Source organism: Girardinichthys multiradiatus, chromosome 22 (genome assembly GCF_021462225.1).
Source record: "Girardinichthys multiradiatus isolate DD_20200921_A chromosome 22, DD_fGirMul_XY1, whole genome shotgun sequence".
NCBI lineage: Eukaryota > Metazoa > Chordata > Actinopteri > Cyprinodontiformes > Goodeidae > Girardinichthys > Girardinichthys multiradiatus.
The window spans coordinates 41,066,880-41,083,809 of record NC_061814.1 but is presented as its reverse complement, the minus strand read 5'-3'; the positions used below and the strand labels follow the sequence as shown (position 1 = coordinate 41,083,809).

General features: G+C 40.9%; 1 protein-coding gene across 1 annotated transcript in view; it reads left to right on the top strand.

Annotated features, from left to right (window-relative positions):
• Positions 1-257: 257 nt before the first annotated feature.
• Positions 258-16,930, top strand: part of si:dkey-192p21.6 (uncharacterized protein LOC565246 homolog) — a 44,839-nt gene continuing 28,166 nt past the window's right edge. Inside the window, exons 1-7 of the mRNA XM_047350994.1 lie at positions 258-402; positions 697-791; positions 1,383-1,501; positions 2,644-2,762; positions 6,409-6,478; positions 6,557-6,623; positions 15,602-15,669. Of these exons, the coding sequence (XP_047206950.1) occupies positions 291-402; positions 697-791; positions 1,383-1,501; positions 2,644-2,762; positions 6,409-6,478; positions 6,557-6,623; positions 15,602-15,669 (650 nt within the window). The 5' untranslated portion in view covers positions 258-290. The remainder of the gene's footprint in view (positions 403-696; positions 792-1,382; positions 1,502-2,643; positions 2,763-6,408; positions 6,479-6,556; positions 6,624-15,601; positions 15,670-16,930) is intronic.

Here is a 16,930-nt window from a genome sequence, read left to right as displayed (position 1 = left end):
ACTCCAGCACCAGTGAATAATGTAAATTAACAATCAGATTTCTTACTGACACATGAACACCTTTGAAGCCATGTTTAAATGTAGAGCTTCCATCAGTCTTGTCTCATTTACCCACCCCATAATTTATAGCAGCAGGTAATATTTCTATTAGCCCCAAATATGAATCCAAACATGTGAATCATGAAGGAACCACCAGGCGCACATTCATACACTGACCTTTGACCACTTTTTATACAGGTGGGAGAGTTACAAAGATGAGCAGTTGGTGCAGACCATTTCCAAGAGGCAACATGCATTCCAGCAGGCTACTTTTTGCAGGTCTATTTTTTTTAGTGCTCGTTATCTACAGCAGTGGAGGAAACGTCAAAAACGAGGAGTTTTATTCTTTATTTGCTGAGTATGGTGGGTATCACTAGGTTCAGTCTGGATTAGATGGGACATTATTTACTTATAGCTGCTGTCTTTCCTCCAGTTCCTCTGAAACTCACTCACACACCGTCAGAAATTGTGATTTTACTCAGATGTTCTTTTCTCTAGTTAAACATGCAGTTTAACCATCGCTGTAATATGAAACGTTGATGAGGCAAACATGTCCGTGTTAAGATCTTGACGATGATAGTGATCTGAAACACCCATCTGATGTCACATTTTTATGATGTCCTGGATGATCTATGTTTCGTCCATAAATCTCTGCAGGGCCTACTCTGAAAATGGACCAGGCTCTACTCGCATTTCACAACCAGCTCACAGAACAAGTGCAGGTTTTCTACACGTCGGATTACTGCTACAAGGTAAGATAATAAAAAATGACTTTAGATACCCGCTAACTGGAATCATAGCAAATGCTCTCCAGAGAATTTTGTTGTTTATCTTCCTAACAAGTAAACGTGTTAATTATCTTCTCTAAACATGTCCAAGATTCTAGATTTTTTTATTTTTCTACTTGTTAACCGAAACAATATGGAAGTGATTGCCACAGCTCAACATTATGTGAGCTGTTTAAAGGCTTCAAGGAAGACAAAATATGAAAATCTATCAGAGAGATTTTTCTTATGGTTATTATCCACCCTGCCCAAATAATTTTGCTTCTGTGTTTAATTGACTCGCAAAAACCTTTTCACAAGGTTATGGATCTTGTTTGATCATTTTAATTTTTGTAGAATCTCTCTGGATGATGTCCAGAGATTCTGCAAGAAGAACGGTTCAGGCCTCGCTCTAATGCTCCCTTCTCTTCAGCTCACTTCACAGGTTTTAATGGGATTTAGGTCTGAGGACTGAGATGACAATGGAAGAAGGCTGATTTTATTTCTAGTGGATTTCATATTTAGAGACTGTCGTCTAGACGTTAGGCTACATTATTGCCTTTTCTATTTATGTTGCAGTGTGTGAAGCAGCCCTTGGTCACCGTGAAGCCCAACAACAATGCATCTGCAGCAATCAGCACTAAATTCACCCTGACTCTGCAGGTTGAATCCCAAACCAGGAATGCAACTCTTTGCAGGTAACAAGCTCGTCTCTACAAGCAGCTGTTAATGTCACCCTCTGCCTCTGTGTGCTCATGTTAACTGTTTCTGTCATTTTAAGAGCTAATTTATAGACTGATGGCATTTGATGGTGGCATCGACAGTATGTGAGATTATTTACAGGATTGAGGGAGCCACTGTGACCTGCTTTTGGGAAATGAGTGACGTCCTCTCTTAAACGTCCTCTGAGGTTATTGATCAGGAGGCTTTTGGGGTTAATAAGAGCTGACATCTTAATATTGATGAAAAGGGCTCATTAAAACCTAAAGCCACATGTCCTCTGGAAGAATTAGGATGTTTGCTGAAGGGGACATTTTCCACATTTATGAACAGAGCTGTCCATTTGGGGGTAATGTGTAAACATAATGCCAAAGATTTATTTTTATTATCACTGTTATTTTTCTTTAGCCCTCTCAGAGGTCTCGTGTTTGGTCTTCTGAGATCAATGCTGAGGTCTCTAACCAGACCTTGCTGCTATTGATTTCCTCCCTCAGAGTGATAGCTAGTATGTCATCCCAGCTCTGGATCAATACCAACATGCAATGCATGTTTTGGGGCCTGAAATTGAAGACAATGAGAGGTCAGCTGCATGCCATTTACAGTTCCTTGCAAAAGTTTGCCTTCCCCCTTGAACTTATTTACATTTTATCATGTTACAAACAAAAACTTCAGTATACTTAATTGGGATTTTGTGTGGCAAATCATGACAGAGTAATGCATGGTTGGTAGCAGCATCAAGCTGTAGGTTTATTCATGTTTTAGAATGGCCTAGTCAAAGTCTTGACCTACCTCTTATTGAGAGCTTGAAGGAGAAGTAGGATGGGCAAAAGTTTGTGTTGCTGTATAACATAAAATCCCACCAAAATACATTGACGTTTGTGGTTTTAAGATACATTTAGAAAAAAAGACTAAGTCAGTGCCTTTCCAAGACACTGTAACTGTGCATCCACTAGGTGGTGCTCCCGAGCTTCACTGATGAATCCATTAAGACTTTTTTTCTGTCTCTTCCTTGCGAAGTCAGGTTGTGAGGAAAAACAGCAGGCTGCCCTTACAGAATAACAGCCCCAGATAAAAGCTTTTCAGGGAAATTTGTCTCAACATCTCCCTGTTGTGGCTGCAGATGGAGTCAAATATATGAGGAAGGAGGTCATTACTCAGTGTGGATCCAGATGCCTGCAGCCTCCACTAATCCAATCTGCCATTTTTCTGTGGATAGAAGTCCAAACAATGCATACCTGCGTAAGTATAAATCACCCAATGAGGACTCAGACAGTCTAGCTTATTGTTGAGACACATTGACAGAACCAACCTTTTGGGCACACTCAGCCCAAGCCTTTGGTCCAACCTTTACTTAATTGAGTCAGCACAGAGCAGAATCACTCCTTCCATCCATATCTACTGAGCAGTAATTCTCCTCTGACTCATGGGACACGATGTGCATTGATCAGATGAAACTGGCTTTCTTGAAAAGGGATGAAAGAAAAGCATTTCTGTTTGTTTTGAAGTACTGGCTCTGCCCACCGAGGGATGTGGGCAATACATTAGGGAGTGTGGAAGGATTAGGGCGTAATGGGATTTTGAAAGCGTCTCTCTGCATAATGTACACTCTACTTAACAATACTGCAGATTATGTTGTAGATCGGACTTTTAAAGCCAAGTAGCCATTATCCGTTATGGTCAGTGTGACTGCACTTCTCACAGTATGATGAGCTTCCATTAGCTCCACAGACCGGTGATTACACCAACCCCCCATAGGACTGTCTCATCTTAAGTAATGTTTTGGTCAGCAGCAGCAGCTGCCCTGTTAGGAAAATTCAACTTCTCCATACTGTCCCTGGACTCATTGGCCTTTGTTTGAATATTTGTTGTATACATGTGTTTCTGTGCAGCTGCACCCTTTGATTGAGTTAGTATTGTATTCTATACAGGACCATAGACCACAAGTCACCTGCAGACTCCTTAATTATTATACAGAAACCACACAATTGGCTATTAAGTGTTTGTTCGATTTTCCCTTAAATATGTCAGTACATCTATAATGCACAATTTAAACAGGGTTTATCCTAACGGCAACAAATAAAAGAAGCACTTTATGGTGATTTATGAATGAGTGTCGGGGATGGTGGGACTTTTTCGAGGCAATTAAATGACCACTCTGCAAGCGTTCATTCCCCTCATATTAAAAAGGCGTTTTTCTGTTTGTTTTTCCGCTTGAGAGAAACACTGTGCGTACTGTCCCTTTATATTACCTGTGGCTTGACGTATGAAGAGCATTCAGTAAACTCAAATGAATCTGAACATAATCCATTATTTAAATGTCTTATGGGGATTAACGTTTTAATGCTTTTATTTTTTTCTTTGTCTTTTTCTCATTAAAACTTACAATGACCTGATAAATTATTCAAACCCTGGGTACTTTTTGCATTATGTCACACATTACAAGCATTGCCTCTGATGTATTGGGGGAGGAGGGGGGGGAAGCAGAAATCTGAAAAGTGTGGGCTGTATCTTTATTCAGCACTCCTTGGTCAAGACATTGTGGAACCATGTTCAGCTGCATGTCTTTGGGAATGCCTGTACCAGCTCTGTGCATTTTGAGAGAGAAATATTTGCCTATTCTTCTTCTCCTTTAGGTTCTCAATTGGATTTAGGTTTAGACTTTAACTGGGCCATTCTAACACATGAATATGCTTTGATCTAAATTATCCCATTGTAGCTTTGGTTGTATGTTTATGGTCATTGTCCTGCTGAAAGGTGAAACTCTGTTTTGTCATAAGTCTTTTTCTGCCTCTAACAGGTTTTTCTCCATGACTGTCACGTGTTTAGCTCCACCCATTAACTCTGACCAGCAATGATGCTGCACCCCCATGTTGCACGGTGGGGATTGTATGTTCAGGGTGATGTACAGAGTTAGTTTTCGTCCATATATCGAGTTCTGCATGCTGACCAAATAGTTCCGTTTTGGTCTCGTCTGATTAGATCTAACCTTGCCTGTGACTTTCTTTAAACCATGCTTTTCTTCTTGCCACTCTTCTATACATGCCAGATGTGTGGAGTGCCCAAACAATGGTTGTCCTGTGGACAGATTCTTCCATCTGAGTTGTGGATCTCTGCAGCTCCTCCAGAGTTGCCAGGGTCTATGATTAACGTTTATCTTACCTGATCAGCCAGTTTAGGTGGACCTCTATGTCTTGGTCTGCAGTTGGTCAGCAGTTCTACCACTCTCTTTTAATCTTCAGATGACATTGAAGTCAAAACCTGCTTTAAAAGACTCCATAACCTTCTCCCCGACCTGTCTGCTGTGTTTCGGCCTCGTGCCGTTCCGGACCCTTTGTGGGGTGCTTTGACATTGTTGTAAATAATGCTATATAAATAAATAAACTGAAACTATCTCTGTAGTTATGCTGCTATAGGCTTAGGCTGCTGGAGGACATAACGACCACTTTCACCCTCTTCGCTACATTCTCACACTACTCTCCAATTTTGCATTATTTGCTGTTATTTCAGCTTTTAACTTTGTTCTCTCTATTCTCTTCCTAGAAGCTACACCTGGCCTGGCTCTGTGTCTACCTGTGACACCTTTCTGGAGAGGGGACGTTGTCCAAGATTCTGCTGGCAACAACTTAATGCTCACCTTCTACAGATGATCCACTTGGCCCTGTCTTTCAGTGCTTAACCCTTTCTCTCTCCTAGACATGGCAATTGACTGAGCTTTTACTGTAACTAATTATATGAGCTCTCTTTCAGACTCTAACCTTGAAAACTGGCTCAGAGTTTATCTGTTCTTTCTTTCTAAGTGAAATGACTAAAGGAGCTACATCCACTAACATTTACTTTTCCTTCCCATAGAAAGTACTCCTGGATCAGTGCTTCTTTGTTCTCTTTGTGTCTCTGCTCTGTTCTCTCACACCCCCAGTCGGTCGTGGCAGATGGCCGCTCACACTGAGCCTGGTTCTGGTTCTGGTTCTGCTGGAGGTTTCTTCCTGTTAAAAGGGAGTTTTTCCTCTCCACTGTCGCTACATGCATGCTCAGTATGAGGGATTGCTGCAAAGTCAACGCCAGTGACTGTCCACTGTCTCTACATGCTCATCCAGGAGGAGTGAATGCTGCAAGTCACTGACTGGATGCAATCTGCTGGGTTTCCTTAGATAGAAAAACTTTTTATTCAATTTGAATAAATAACTAACTCTGACTGAACTGTTCAATTATTAGGATTAATTGGAATGTATGAACCTGACTGTTGTGAAATACCTTGAGACAACATGTGTTGTGAATTGGCGCTATATAAATAAACTGAATTGAAATTACATAATGGTGGATTCTATTAAGGGTAATTGGTTGCACTGGATTTTATTTAGGGGCATCAAGATAATGGTGACTGAATGCAAATGTATCCTCATGTAAAATCCCAACAATAGACCTTGAAGTTTGTGGTTGTAACGTGATAAAGGTTCATTGGTGTAAGTACTTTTGCAAGGCACTGCATGTTTAACGACTTACGGAAATTCTTCCTTATTTTATTTCTTGGTTTTTCCTTTTTGGTGCCTATTTATTTTCCATTCCTACCTTCCATTTCCTTTTGTCAAATGCCTGCAGTGTTGGATTTCTCAGAGTTGTTGTTCTTTGATGGATAAACCAAGATTTTAGGTTCATGTTCGTCACTCGCAGGTTATACTTTGGCACAATCTGACTGACAGAAAGCCGCAGGGGAGTCCCTGAAGTGAGTTAAGCAGACAGTTTAGACTGACTGTTGCCACATTTAACTCCAGTCAGGTCTGGTTTTGGTAGAGATGTACAGCAAAGCTCCTGACATGTACACCACATGATGTAATGTGATAGAAATACACAATCCCTGTTTGCAAACTTTCTTTTCCTATTTTGCCAGCTCTTCTGGTGGCAGCCCTCCTACTGGCCTTTATAGCGCTCTTAGTTGTTGTGGTGCCCTACATCCACAGGTACACATACGTTTTGTACATCATGTTGTTAATGATTACTCTTCCATCAGAACGCAGCTTTGCTTTCTCTTCTTGCAGGAGGCGTTGCACATCTAAGTGTGTTAGGGTCATCTGCTGCCAAGATCCACTGTACTCCATGGATAATGTGAGTAATATACAGGGGTTAGACAATGAAACTGAAACACCTGGTTTTAGACCACAATAATTTATTAGTATGGTGTAGGGCCTCCATTTGTGGTCAATACAGCGTCAATTTGTCTTGGGAATGACATATACAAGTCCTGCACAGTGGTCAGAGGGATTTTAAGCCATTCTTCTTGCAGGATAGTGGCCAGGTCACTACGTGATACTGGTGGAGGAAAACGTTTCCTGACTCGCTCCTCCAAAACACCCCAAAGTAGCACAATAATATTTAGATCTGGTGACTGTGCAGGCCATGGGAGATGTTCAACTTCACTTTAATGTTCATCAAATCAATCTTTCACCAGTCTTGCTGTGTGTATTGGTGCATTGTCATCCTGATACACGGCACCGCCTTCAGGATACAATGTTTGAACCATTGGATGCACATGGTCCTCAAGAATGGTTCGGTAGTCCTTGGCAGTGACACGCCCATCTAGCACAAGTATTGGGCCAAGGGAATGCCATGATATGGCAGCCCAAACCATCACTGATCCACCCCCATGCTTCACTCTGGGCATGCAACAGACTGGGTGGTACGCTTCTTTGGGGCTTCTCCACACCGTAACTCTCCTGGATGTGGGGAAAACAGTAAAGTTGGACTCATCAGAGAACAATACATGTTTCACATTGTCCACAGCCCAAGATTTGCGCTCCTTGCACCATTGAAACCGACGTTTGGCATTGGCATGAGTGACCAAAGGTTTGGCTATAGCAGCCCGGCCGTGTATATTGACCCTGTGGAGCTCCCGACGGACAGTTCTGGTGGAAACAGGAGAGTTGAGGCGCACATTTACCCTGCTAATTGAACCTTCACACTCTGCTCTTACTGGTGCAATGTGCAATCAATGAAGACTAGCTACCAGGCTGGTCCAATTTAGCCATGAAACCTCCCACACTAAAATGACAGGTGTTTCAGTTTCATTGTCCAACCCCTGTACGTCTTTAATGAATGCATTAGATTAGTATCCTAAAAAATGGAGTTAGATTAGGAAATGCTGTTAAAATGCATTGGTTAGGTTTAGAAAAGATCTAAATGCATAAAAATGATGCTACTTGTATAAAAATCAGTATTTCTTTATGTATCTTGCTTGGCTTCATCATCCAGAACATCCATGTTAGTGTGAAACTACTCGGTTCTTAACCTGCCTTCACTTTTGTTGGGACAGCCATGGATTAAAACATCAAGATGCGGTACAGACTTTTCTGGAACTTTCAAAATAAATTGTATTTAACCTTCTTCCAGCACATTTGGAAAAGGGGGGTAACAGCAGACTTCCCATGATGCCACTGGCAGTATAAAACCCCCACCTTTCCAATGGTCCAATCTCTTGCATCTGTACCCCGCTGCAGAGCTGGCAGGAGAGACAGTGCGCTATATAACTCTTCAACTGGATCCAAGGGTGTCATACGATCATATGTACTGAGTTAAGTACGAATTAATTACTGTCTGTGTATCCAGCAGATTCATTCATGAACGGGGTGATTAAGGCACAAGCGTTGCTTGACTTTCTCTCTGTGATCTACAGAAAGCAAACTGTCAGTTGGCCATTTTCTACCGCTTATTCCATAGTGGGTTGCGGGGAAGCTGGTGCCCATCTCCAGCAGTCTATGGGCAAGAGGCAGGGTACACCCTGGACAGGTTGCCAGTCCATCGCAGGGCAACACACAAACAACCATGCACACACTCATTCATACACCTAAGGGCAATTTAGAGTGACCAATTAACCTAACAGGCATGTCTTTGGACTGTGGGAGGAAGCCAGAGTACCCAGTGAGAACCAACGCATGCACACAAACTCCATGCAAAAAGACCCCAGGCTGGGAATTGAACCCAGGACCTTCTTGCTGCAAGGCAACAGTGCTACCAACTGTGCCACCGGGCAGCCCAAAAGCAAATGGTGTTCCAGAGAATTCCCTGCAGGGACCTTGTCTCTATGACGCCGAGTGGAGCAGTGTTGTAATTATGAATCTGAGAATATTATTTAATAATTAATATTTTATCAAATAATATTTTGGTCTGTTAAGGGTTGTCCTGTGAGTACCAGCCCAGTAAGGCGATGGTATTAGGACAAAATAGAAAGGTGTGAGACAAGCTCTGACATTATTGAACAGCATAAACTCTGTACACATGGAATGAATTCACACAATTTTCTTAAAATACAAAAATTTATTAACAAAAATAAGTCAACTCAAAGTCAAACATATTTCAATCAACAAACTCTTTACTTTGCTAAAACAATCCAACTAAACTACCAAGCAGAATTAAAGAATAACGAAGACTAATGGGCTATGTACAATATCAACAAGTTGATTAAAGATGACTGGAAATTATAACCAAAAAGAGTGATGCAACATTACCATGCAATGTTTATGTTTGAGAACCAAGGATTATCTTGAAGAATCTGGAAATGGAGTTAAGTTAGTCTTGGAACTAACTTAGAAAATAATCAGCAAACATTTAGACAACCATTCACACTGCAATCTGCCCAAACCTAACCTCTGACCATGGTGAGGAAATGTTGTCCAAGGGCGAAGTTTGAAGAAGGTATCCACAGTCAACAAGCGGTTAGCTCGGTAGCTCCGCGGGGTGTTGGAGGTGTGTTCGCTCTGAACAAAAGGGTTAGCTTTCAGCTAACCTGACCTCCGGAGCTGTAGCTTGAAAGACTGCTCGTTCTGTTGTTGGAAAATATTTAAAACACTTAATAAGGTCTGCATTGCTATGCTCAAGTTAGGTTTAATAATGTGTGAAATAAAATGTATTGTGCAACTTAGTGGCTTGCTCAAAACAGGCCGCTGTGTATGTGTGTATCTGACTTGGCTTGGTCCCGGCACCAGTGAAGATATTTCTGTACATGTCTGAAAATAACAGTCAAAAGTAGAATAACAGGAATGTTGTGAAGGTCGAACAGATAGCTGAATGCCAGGTGTAAGAGTTCAACTGGCACTCAGTTAAAAATATGTGTTTTTTCTTTGTAATTGTACACGCCTTGCTTTTGAATAAAAACCCTGTCTTTGGGGAGGAAAAGTCAAAAAAGTGTTTCTGGTGACTCAGCTGGAACACCTCTCCCCGGCTGGACAGAAGAAACTGTGCAGACTCTGTGCTTCCTTTTATTATTTAGTTTTACTAAAACAGTATAGCATATGACTTAGCTTTACCAAAACAAACGAGCACGCAGGAGTTTTTGGGGAACAACTCCATCACTGTCCGTCAACCAGCTGTTCCGTTACCGTAGACACGGTGATGCAGGCCGTTGTCCTTCCTTCAGACTTGGCTTGTAGAAACAGCTTCTCTACTGGGATTTCTCTGCGACACAGTTTAGCTTCTGCAGGGACTTTGAAGAGAAAAAGTAAACAACTCTTACACCTTAATTTCTCCGTTCATGAATGAAAATACCGGATACACAGACAGTATTTCATTCTACTTAACTTTGCATATGATCGATGATCGTATGGCTTCCTTGGATCCAGTTGAATCAGCGCGCTTTGTTTCCCTCCTATCCCGATGGTCATCGGTGTGGAAGAGAAAGACTTGTGGAAAGGTGGGGGTCTTATGCGGGCTGTGGCATCATGGGAAGTCCTCTGCTACCCGCCCTTCCCCCTTCGGAGTTGTGCTGGAAGCCATTTATTTTGAAAGTTCCAGAAATGTTCGTACCGGAGTTTAATGTTGAAATCCATGGCTGTAGGTCACAACATCCCCCCTTTTTAGTTCCGAAGAATGGGATGAAATCCAGTCTTTGGGGCTAACAATCCATCCTCAGCCATGAGAAAAGAGTCACTGGGGTCCTGTAGGTAGGCAGAGTTCAACATTTCATTTTTGGTTCAGAGGTTAATGTTTGGACAGGAGTGAGGCAGGCTTGGGCAGAGACTAACACTAATAAAATGTTTTAAAGAGAAAAAAACAAAACAAGTCATGTAATAATTTTCACACCATAATAATACTGCTTTTAACCCTTAATTTCTGAAGTTCAAAACCAAAAGAAAAGAAAATATTAAAATAGAATATAGGGTGTTGGAAATTATTTACCATCTTCATACCTTGTTTGATAGATTTTACAGGGTTGATTCTGGACTGCAACGGCTTGCCATGTCTTTTAGGAACGGTGTTACCTCAGTTATAACACACCTGCAGATCATCTCAAACTCCTCCTTTGTGATGACATCTTTAGAGTGGCTTCACTCTTTACCACCAACCTTACAGTTCGATGCTGCACTGTGAAAAGGTGTTTGTCTTTTAACTGGCTGCTTGTCTTTTGGCTGACGCCAGTTACCACCCCCCTGGTTCTGTTGCATCACTTGGGAAGTTACTTTGCGCTTCTTCTTAGGCCTGTTCTCAGTTTGAATGTTTAACACTCTAACTTTGCCTTTTCCTGCTCTGTCTGAACTGACACATGTTTCCCACACAAGCTGAGCATATCTACCAGTCTCCTGCATAGAGAGATTCTCTGTTATGCAATGCATGGTCACATTATACTGCACGCTAACGTGGAGATTGTGAAGAAACAACGACTTAAAAGTGTGGTCTTCTTCAAGACCTGGAGCATAACATACCTGAAAATAAGCTGTCTTTAAACGGTGGAAATATTCTCTGGGAGGTTCATCTTGTTTTTGCAAAACTGTCAAAGCATTAATAGTGGCAGCGGCTTCATGTCTGTAAACATAGTACTCTTCTCTAAGAGCCTGGCAGAGAGCTGGATAGCTGTCACTAATTTCTGGAGGAAGAGTTTTTATGAACACATGAACACTCTTAGCTGTTGTTTTCCAAATAAGCCTCAGCTTTTCACGATCAGAAGGAAAACGCAAGTCAAGAAGACAATGTTCAACCTCACACAGGTAAACATCAATATTTGACTCCTGGCTACCTGGATCAAAAACTTCTATGTCTTTAGCAAGGGATTCAAGCTGTTTGAAACCATGACACCATGCTCCCAAGGTGGACCACGTCCATCTGAGAAGTCATGCTGGTTGATTTCATGAAATGGTGGAAGATCCTGCCATAACCTCTGGGGAAGGGGACAAGCCTTCTCATGATTTAAATGAGAGCTTTCTAATGAATGGACTCGTGCAAGTGGTGGTCGGTCAGGTTGGATTGAGTAACCTGAAAACCATGTGCTTCTCTCCTGGTCCCTAGGGGTCGACACAGAGTCAGAAAGGAGAGGGGTGCCGATCAGGCTGGAAGGGTGCTCCTCCCACTGAATCGGGCCACTTGTGCACATTGAGTCCGGCACTCGGTCATCTTGGTGGTTGTTCCCTGCAATGGGATTTGCCAGGAAACCACTGGAGACCATCTGACTTCCAACATTTCTGTTAAGGTCTGTGGAAGTAAGTTGGACACTTTGGCTAAATTTAGGAAGGGGAAGACTCTGACCTAGGTGCTGGATGCCTGCTGTCTGAGTCTGCCCCCTGCTGTGGCTGCTGCAGCTGCTGTGAGTGAAAATGCAAATCAGGTACCTGAGAGGTGGGGGTTTGTTCCCCCCTTTGGGATGAAGCTTTCTTGAGCTCATCTGCCTTCAGGTCCACTAACTTTGCTTCAGCTTTCTTGGTCCTCTCCTCGGCTTTTGAGAGCTCAAACTTCACAGCATTCTCTCTTTGAAGAGCCATCTGATGGTCAGTCTGTAACTGAAGATATATTTTAGCTTCCAGTTGTGATTTCTGCTGATACTACAAGGTAAGCTGACAAAGAACATCTGAAATCAGAGCTTCTCTAGTCGGATACTTAATGAAGTTTACCAACTCCTGAATACTCTCATCACATGTGGCAAGGTCAAACTGATTTAAAACATCCCGCTCATCTGGAGACAAACGGATGAGATCAGCAACCACCACTTTCTGCATCTCCACGTCTGCTGAATTCATAATGGAGTTTGATTCCATCATTCTGGCAGACACTACAAAACAACAACAAAGTTATCAGAATATTGCTAAAAGCAACAACAAATGTATGTCGAGCTATATATGTATATTTGACTATACATATATTGGAAACATTTGATTGTAAAATGGGTGCACCAGTTGATCATTCAACCTGTGACTTATGACAACACTATGCTCTGAGTGTTACAATGCTACTCCTTTCTCTAAGGATATTTGTGATTTTAGAGTTAATTTTTCACATTTCTTGGGAGAAATAGAAGTAGGTTATTTTAAGTAATTTATTTTGAAAAGTTCCAGAAGAGTTCGTACTGGAGTTTAATGTTGAAATCCATGGCTGTGGGTCCCAACAGCCTGCTAAAGAATATTTACACAGAAAGGTTGTTAGTTTTCAATCCAGTAAATAATATTTCCCTAAACATTATTTTGCTAGACTTGATAATTAAGTAAACACCATTAAGCCTCATTTCTCCAGAAAGATTTGGCTCTTTTCCAAAATATTTCCTTAAATATTTTACCATTTCCTTAATAATATTTTTTTAAATATTATTTTAATAAATAAAGGCAGCTAATGAGACACAGTTGAGAATTAGTCATCAAGAAGGTTGATTTTATTCAGCAGATCATACTTTAAAACATTATTTTATAAAAATAATATTTTATCTGATCTTGTATTGTGAATGGTTGTCTAAAGGTTTGCTGATTATTTTCTAAGTTAGTTCCAAGACGAACTTATCTTCATTTCCAGATTCTTCAAGATAATCCTTGGTTCTCAAACATAAATATTGCATGGTAATGTTGCATCACTCTTTTGGTCATGATTTTCAATCATCTTTAATCAACTTGTTTATATTGTACATAGTCCATTAGTCTTCCCTATTCTTTAATTCTGCTTGGTAGTTAGTTGGATTGTTTTAGCAAAGTAAAGAGTTTGTTGATTGAAATATGTTTGACTTTGAGTTGACTTATTTTTGTTAATAAATTCTTGTATTTTAAGACATTGTGTGAATTCATTCCATGTGTGTGCAGAGCTGTGCTGTTCAATAATGTCAGAACTTGGCTCACACCTTTCTATTTTGTCCTAATACCATCGCCTTACTGGGCTGGTATTCACAGGACAACCCTTAACAGACTGAAATATTATTTGACAAAATATTAAAGTATCAATATTAAATAATATATTCAGATTCATAGTCACAACACTTTGGACTGGAGAAAAGCATTAACTTTATACTTTGTTTGAAATCGAACACATTGCCTTGATCCAAAAGTTCCATTACATTATTTTCTTTGGCCTGCCGTCCGGACTGAGATGCAAAACAAAACTGCTCCAAGTCTCCAATCATCAAGCTGTTTGGGAGACACTAATGGGATGATTGATACAAACGTTAGCAGAGCAGAGCTTTTATGGAAGTGGCAGAACGCTGCCTCCATCCAGTCGTCTCACTCCATCGCAAGAGATGCAGTGTATTTTTGGTGAGCATGAATAGCTCCTCTCATTGGAATAAGCAAGATGTCTCTGTCTTCCATATGCCGTCTGCATGGCACGCAGATCCATCACGACATATTAGTGCTGGTGTCTTCCTGCTCTGGCGCTTTAAACTGGTGCATGGAGGCCAGCAAGTCAGGCTAATCCAACTGGGAGGGCAGCAGGCCAGGAACTGAGTTGAAAAGTCTTTACCCCAGTGGCCTTTTCATCTGTTGCTTTCATCAGAATATGAACATTTTATTGAACATCTTTATAGATAGTTCCACTTAAAGGTTTACTCAAATTTGGTTCACATGTTTGAATTTGTTGTGGATTATTTCAAGTCCACACAGCGTTAAAATTATTCTTTTAGACATAAACATCTTGATACATTCCCCTAAATTAGGGGTCTGTTCTCAATGGCGTTGAACGTTTAGATGAGTCCTTAGTCCTACACACTGGAATGAAATCACTTAATTGCGTCCTAAGCATGCAATCCTTCTGGGTTCTACAGAACCCTAATCATTTGATTCAGAGACACATCTGAAAGTTGCAGGACACCGCCCCAGGAGTACTGAAGTTTGAGACCGAAATCTTTTGAAGACCCTAGAAAGTCCTTGTCTAGGTTGACAAGGCCTATGAAATTCTTGTTAGCATAAAGCTTAACTGCTGCTGGTAGCTTCTCTTTGCAATATACAACATATTTTTGACTGCACTTACTGAATTGACTGATTCTTAGAGCAGTGGTAAAATCCATGGAGCTCAGTGAAGGTCTAAGGAGATTTAGATAAGCCTGGAAAGTCTTTTGGAGCAATTTCTTCAACAACTGCAGATTCTAAAATCTTCAGTTTAAACAACAATATATAGGGAAAACTTACTCTAATCTATCACCACTTTCCCAATGTCTGAAAGAAGACCCAAACTGTCCCTTTCAGATGAAAGAAAACTGGTTTAGGATGTTCAGATTAAATTTAAGAAACTACCTAAGATCAAGCCAGCCAAGAACTGGCTACTGTTGGCTACCGCTTACTGTCAGCTGGCTATTAGCAATATAACAGCTTAACAACTGTATTTACTTTTAGCTCGCTATTAGCAATATGATAACAACAAACAGCTATACATGCTGTTAGCTAGGTATTAGCAACAATATTAGTCAAGCTAAGCTCACTGTTAGCTGGCCATTAGCAATATGATAACAGCTGACCGCTAAACGTAATTTTAGCAATAATTACTATAAGCAACAAGATTGGAGCTAACAGATAAACTTACTGTTAGTTAAGTTTTGGCTGCAAGATCAGCTAAGCTAACAGTTAGCTAGCCATTAGCAATATGATAACAGCTCACAGCTACAAGCAAAAGAGCTGCTAAACTCTTGAGAATTTATTCAACTTTTTCATGTATGGAAAAAACCCAAGGACATTTCTAGTTTTATTTATTATAAAAGTGTAATTAAAATCAGTGTCTATTATAGTCCTCAGCTTGTAGAGTTACTTTGCTGCAATTATACTGCCAAAACAATCAATGCATATTTGGATTAAAATTACATCTGACCTTCAAGACCCACACTGGAGTGCTGAAATTATTTTATGCTGTTATTTCTACAGGAGGGTGCACATGCTTGTGAGACTGCAGCTAAACCATCACGTCTGCTCTCCTTGGACGCTTTCCGAGGGTATGTATGCCATCAACATCCATCCTATTTATCAGTCTATCACCACATGCTGTTCGTTCACATGCTAATTCTTTTTAGAGCAGTCAAAGTTATGATGAAGATCTACAGGCCCTGTATAATAAATAATTACATGGGTCACCGTCTGGCCACATGCTCCCTCAAGCTATTGTTATGAGGCAGTGTAGCTTTAGGCATGATTTCTGATATGAGTGTGCTGGTGGTTTGGAACAGAGTGTTTCTGTTGGACAGGAGTGATGCATGTGATTGAATCTGGGCTCCCTGCTAGCCTTAATTGTGGCCTGGGGGTAGACACAAAGCACGCCTCTGTGGAAACAGGATGCTGGTGTGGCTCTGACCTCCCCCTTGCCAAATAATTGATGCAATAATACCATCAACATATCAGCACACATCCATACGGCCATAGATCTCCTGCCAAACCGAAGAGGATGAGGAAATTCAACAGGACACGGATCACACAAGCAGACAACTGGCATCATTTCCATCTGTGGCTTCCCTTTGCAGGAAAACCAATTTAAAACTGTTGTGCACATATCCCAAATGTAATATGCAACGTTTTTATGTAGTTTGCCAGCTGAATCTGGAAAAAATATATTTAAACTTCTGAAACCCCTGTTTCAATATTAAAAAATCTAGTCTAAGCTAACAGATACCTTTATCGTATTGATGTCCTGTCTGATCATACAGGAAATGACAGTTGATCAAACTGTGACTCAGCACTGAAGATTAATGCTATAGGTGTCTCCTCAGTCCTGTGACTTATGATCCATAACCCTGATAAGTTACAACTTTCTGCAGAGAAAAAACACATCAGTCAACTGCTAAAAATGCTGAGACATTTCTGAAGGCAAAAGGCTTTCATTCTCAGCTGAAAGCTTTTCTGCTCATTGCTCAGGCTCTGCTGACATAATATACAGAGAAATCTGAGTTGCTGTTGTATGTTAATTATTCTAAAAGGATTTGGATTTTTAATCTTGTGCCACATGGCTAAAAGTCTTTTGTTGGGTTTTCTACAGTACTGAAAATCTCAGTCAGTCGTTAGTGGCGACACAACAGAGGGAACAACTGGTACAAGAAAACCAGTTGCATTAAACATCAGGTGGATGACACATTATTTTGACTGGAATCAGACAGAAAGAACACTGACTTCTTTTCAGCTCCACTTATAGCCTGTTATGAAAAAGACTGTGTGTCTGCTAAAAGGCAGGATACACCCGGACAGGTCACCAGTCTATCAAAGGTC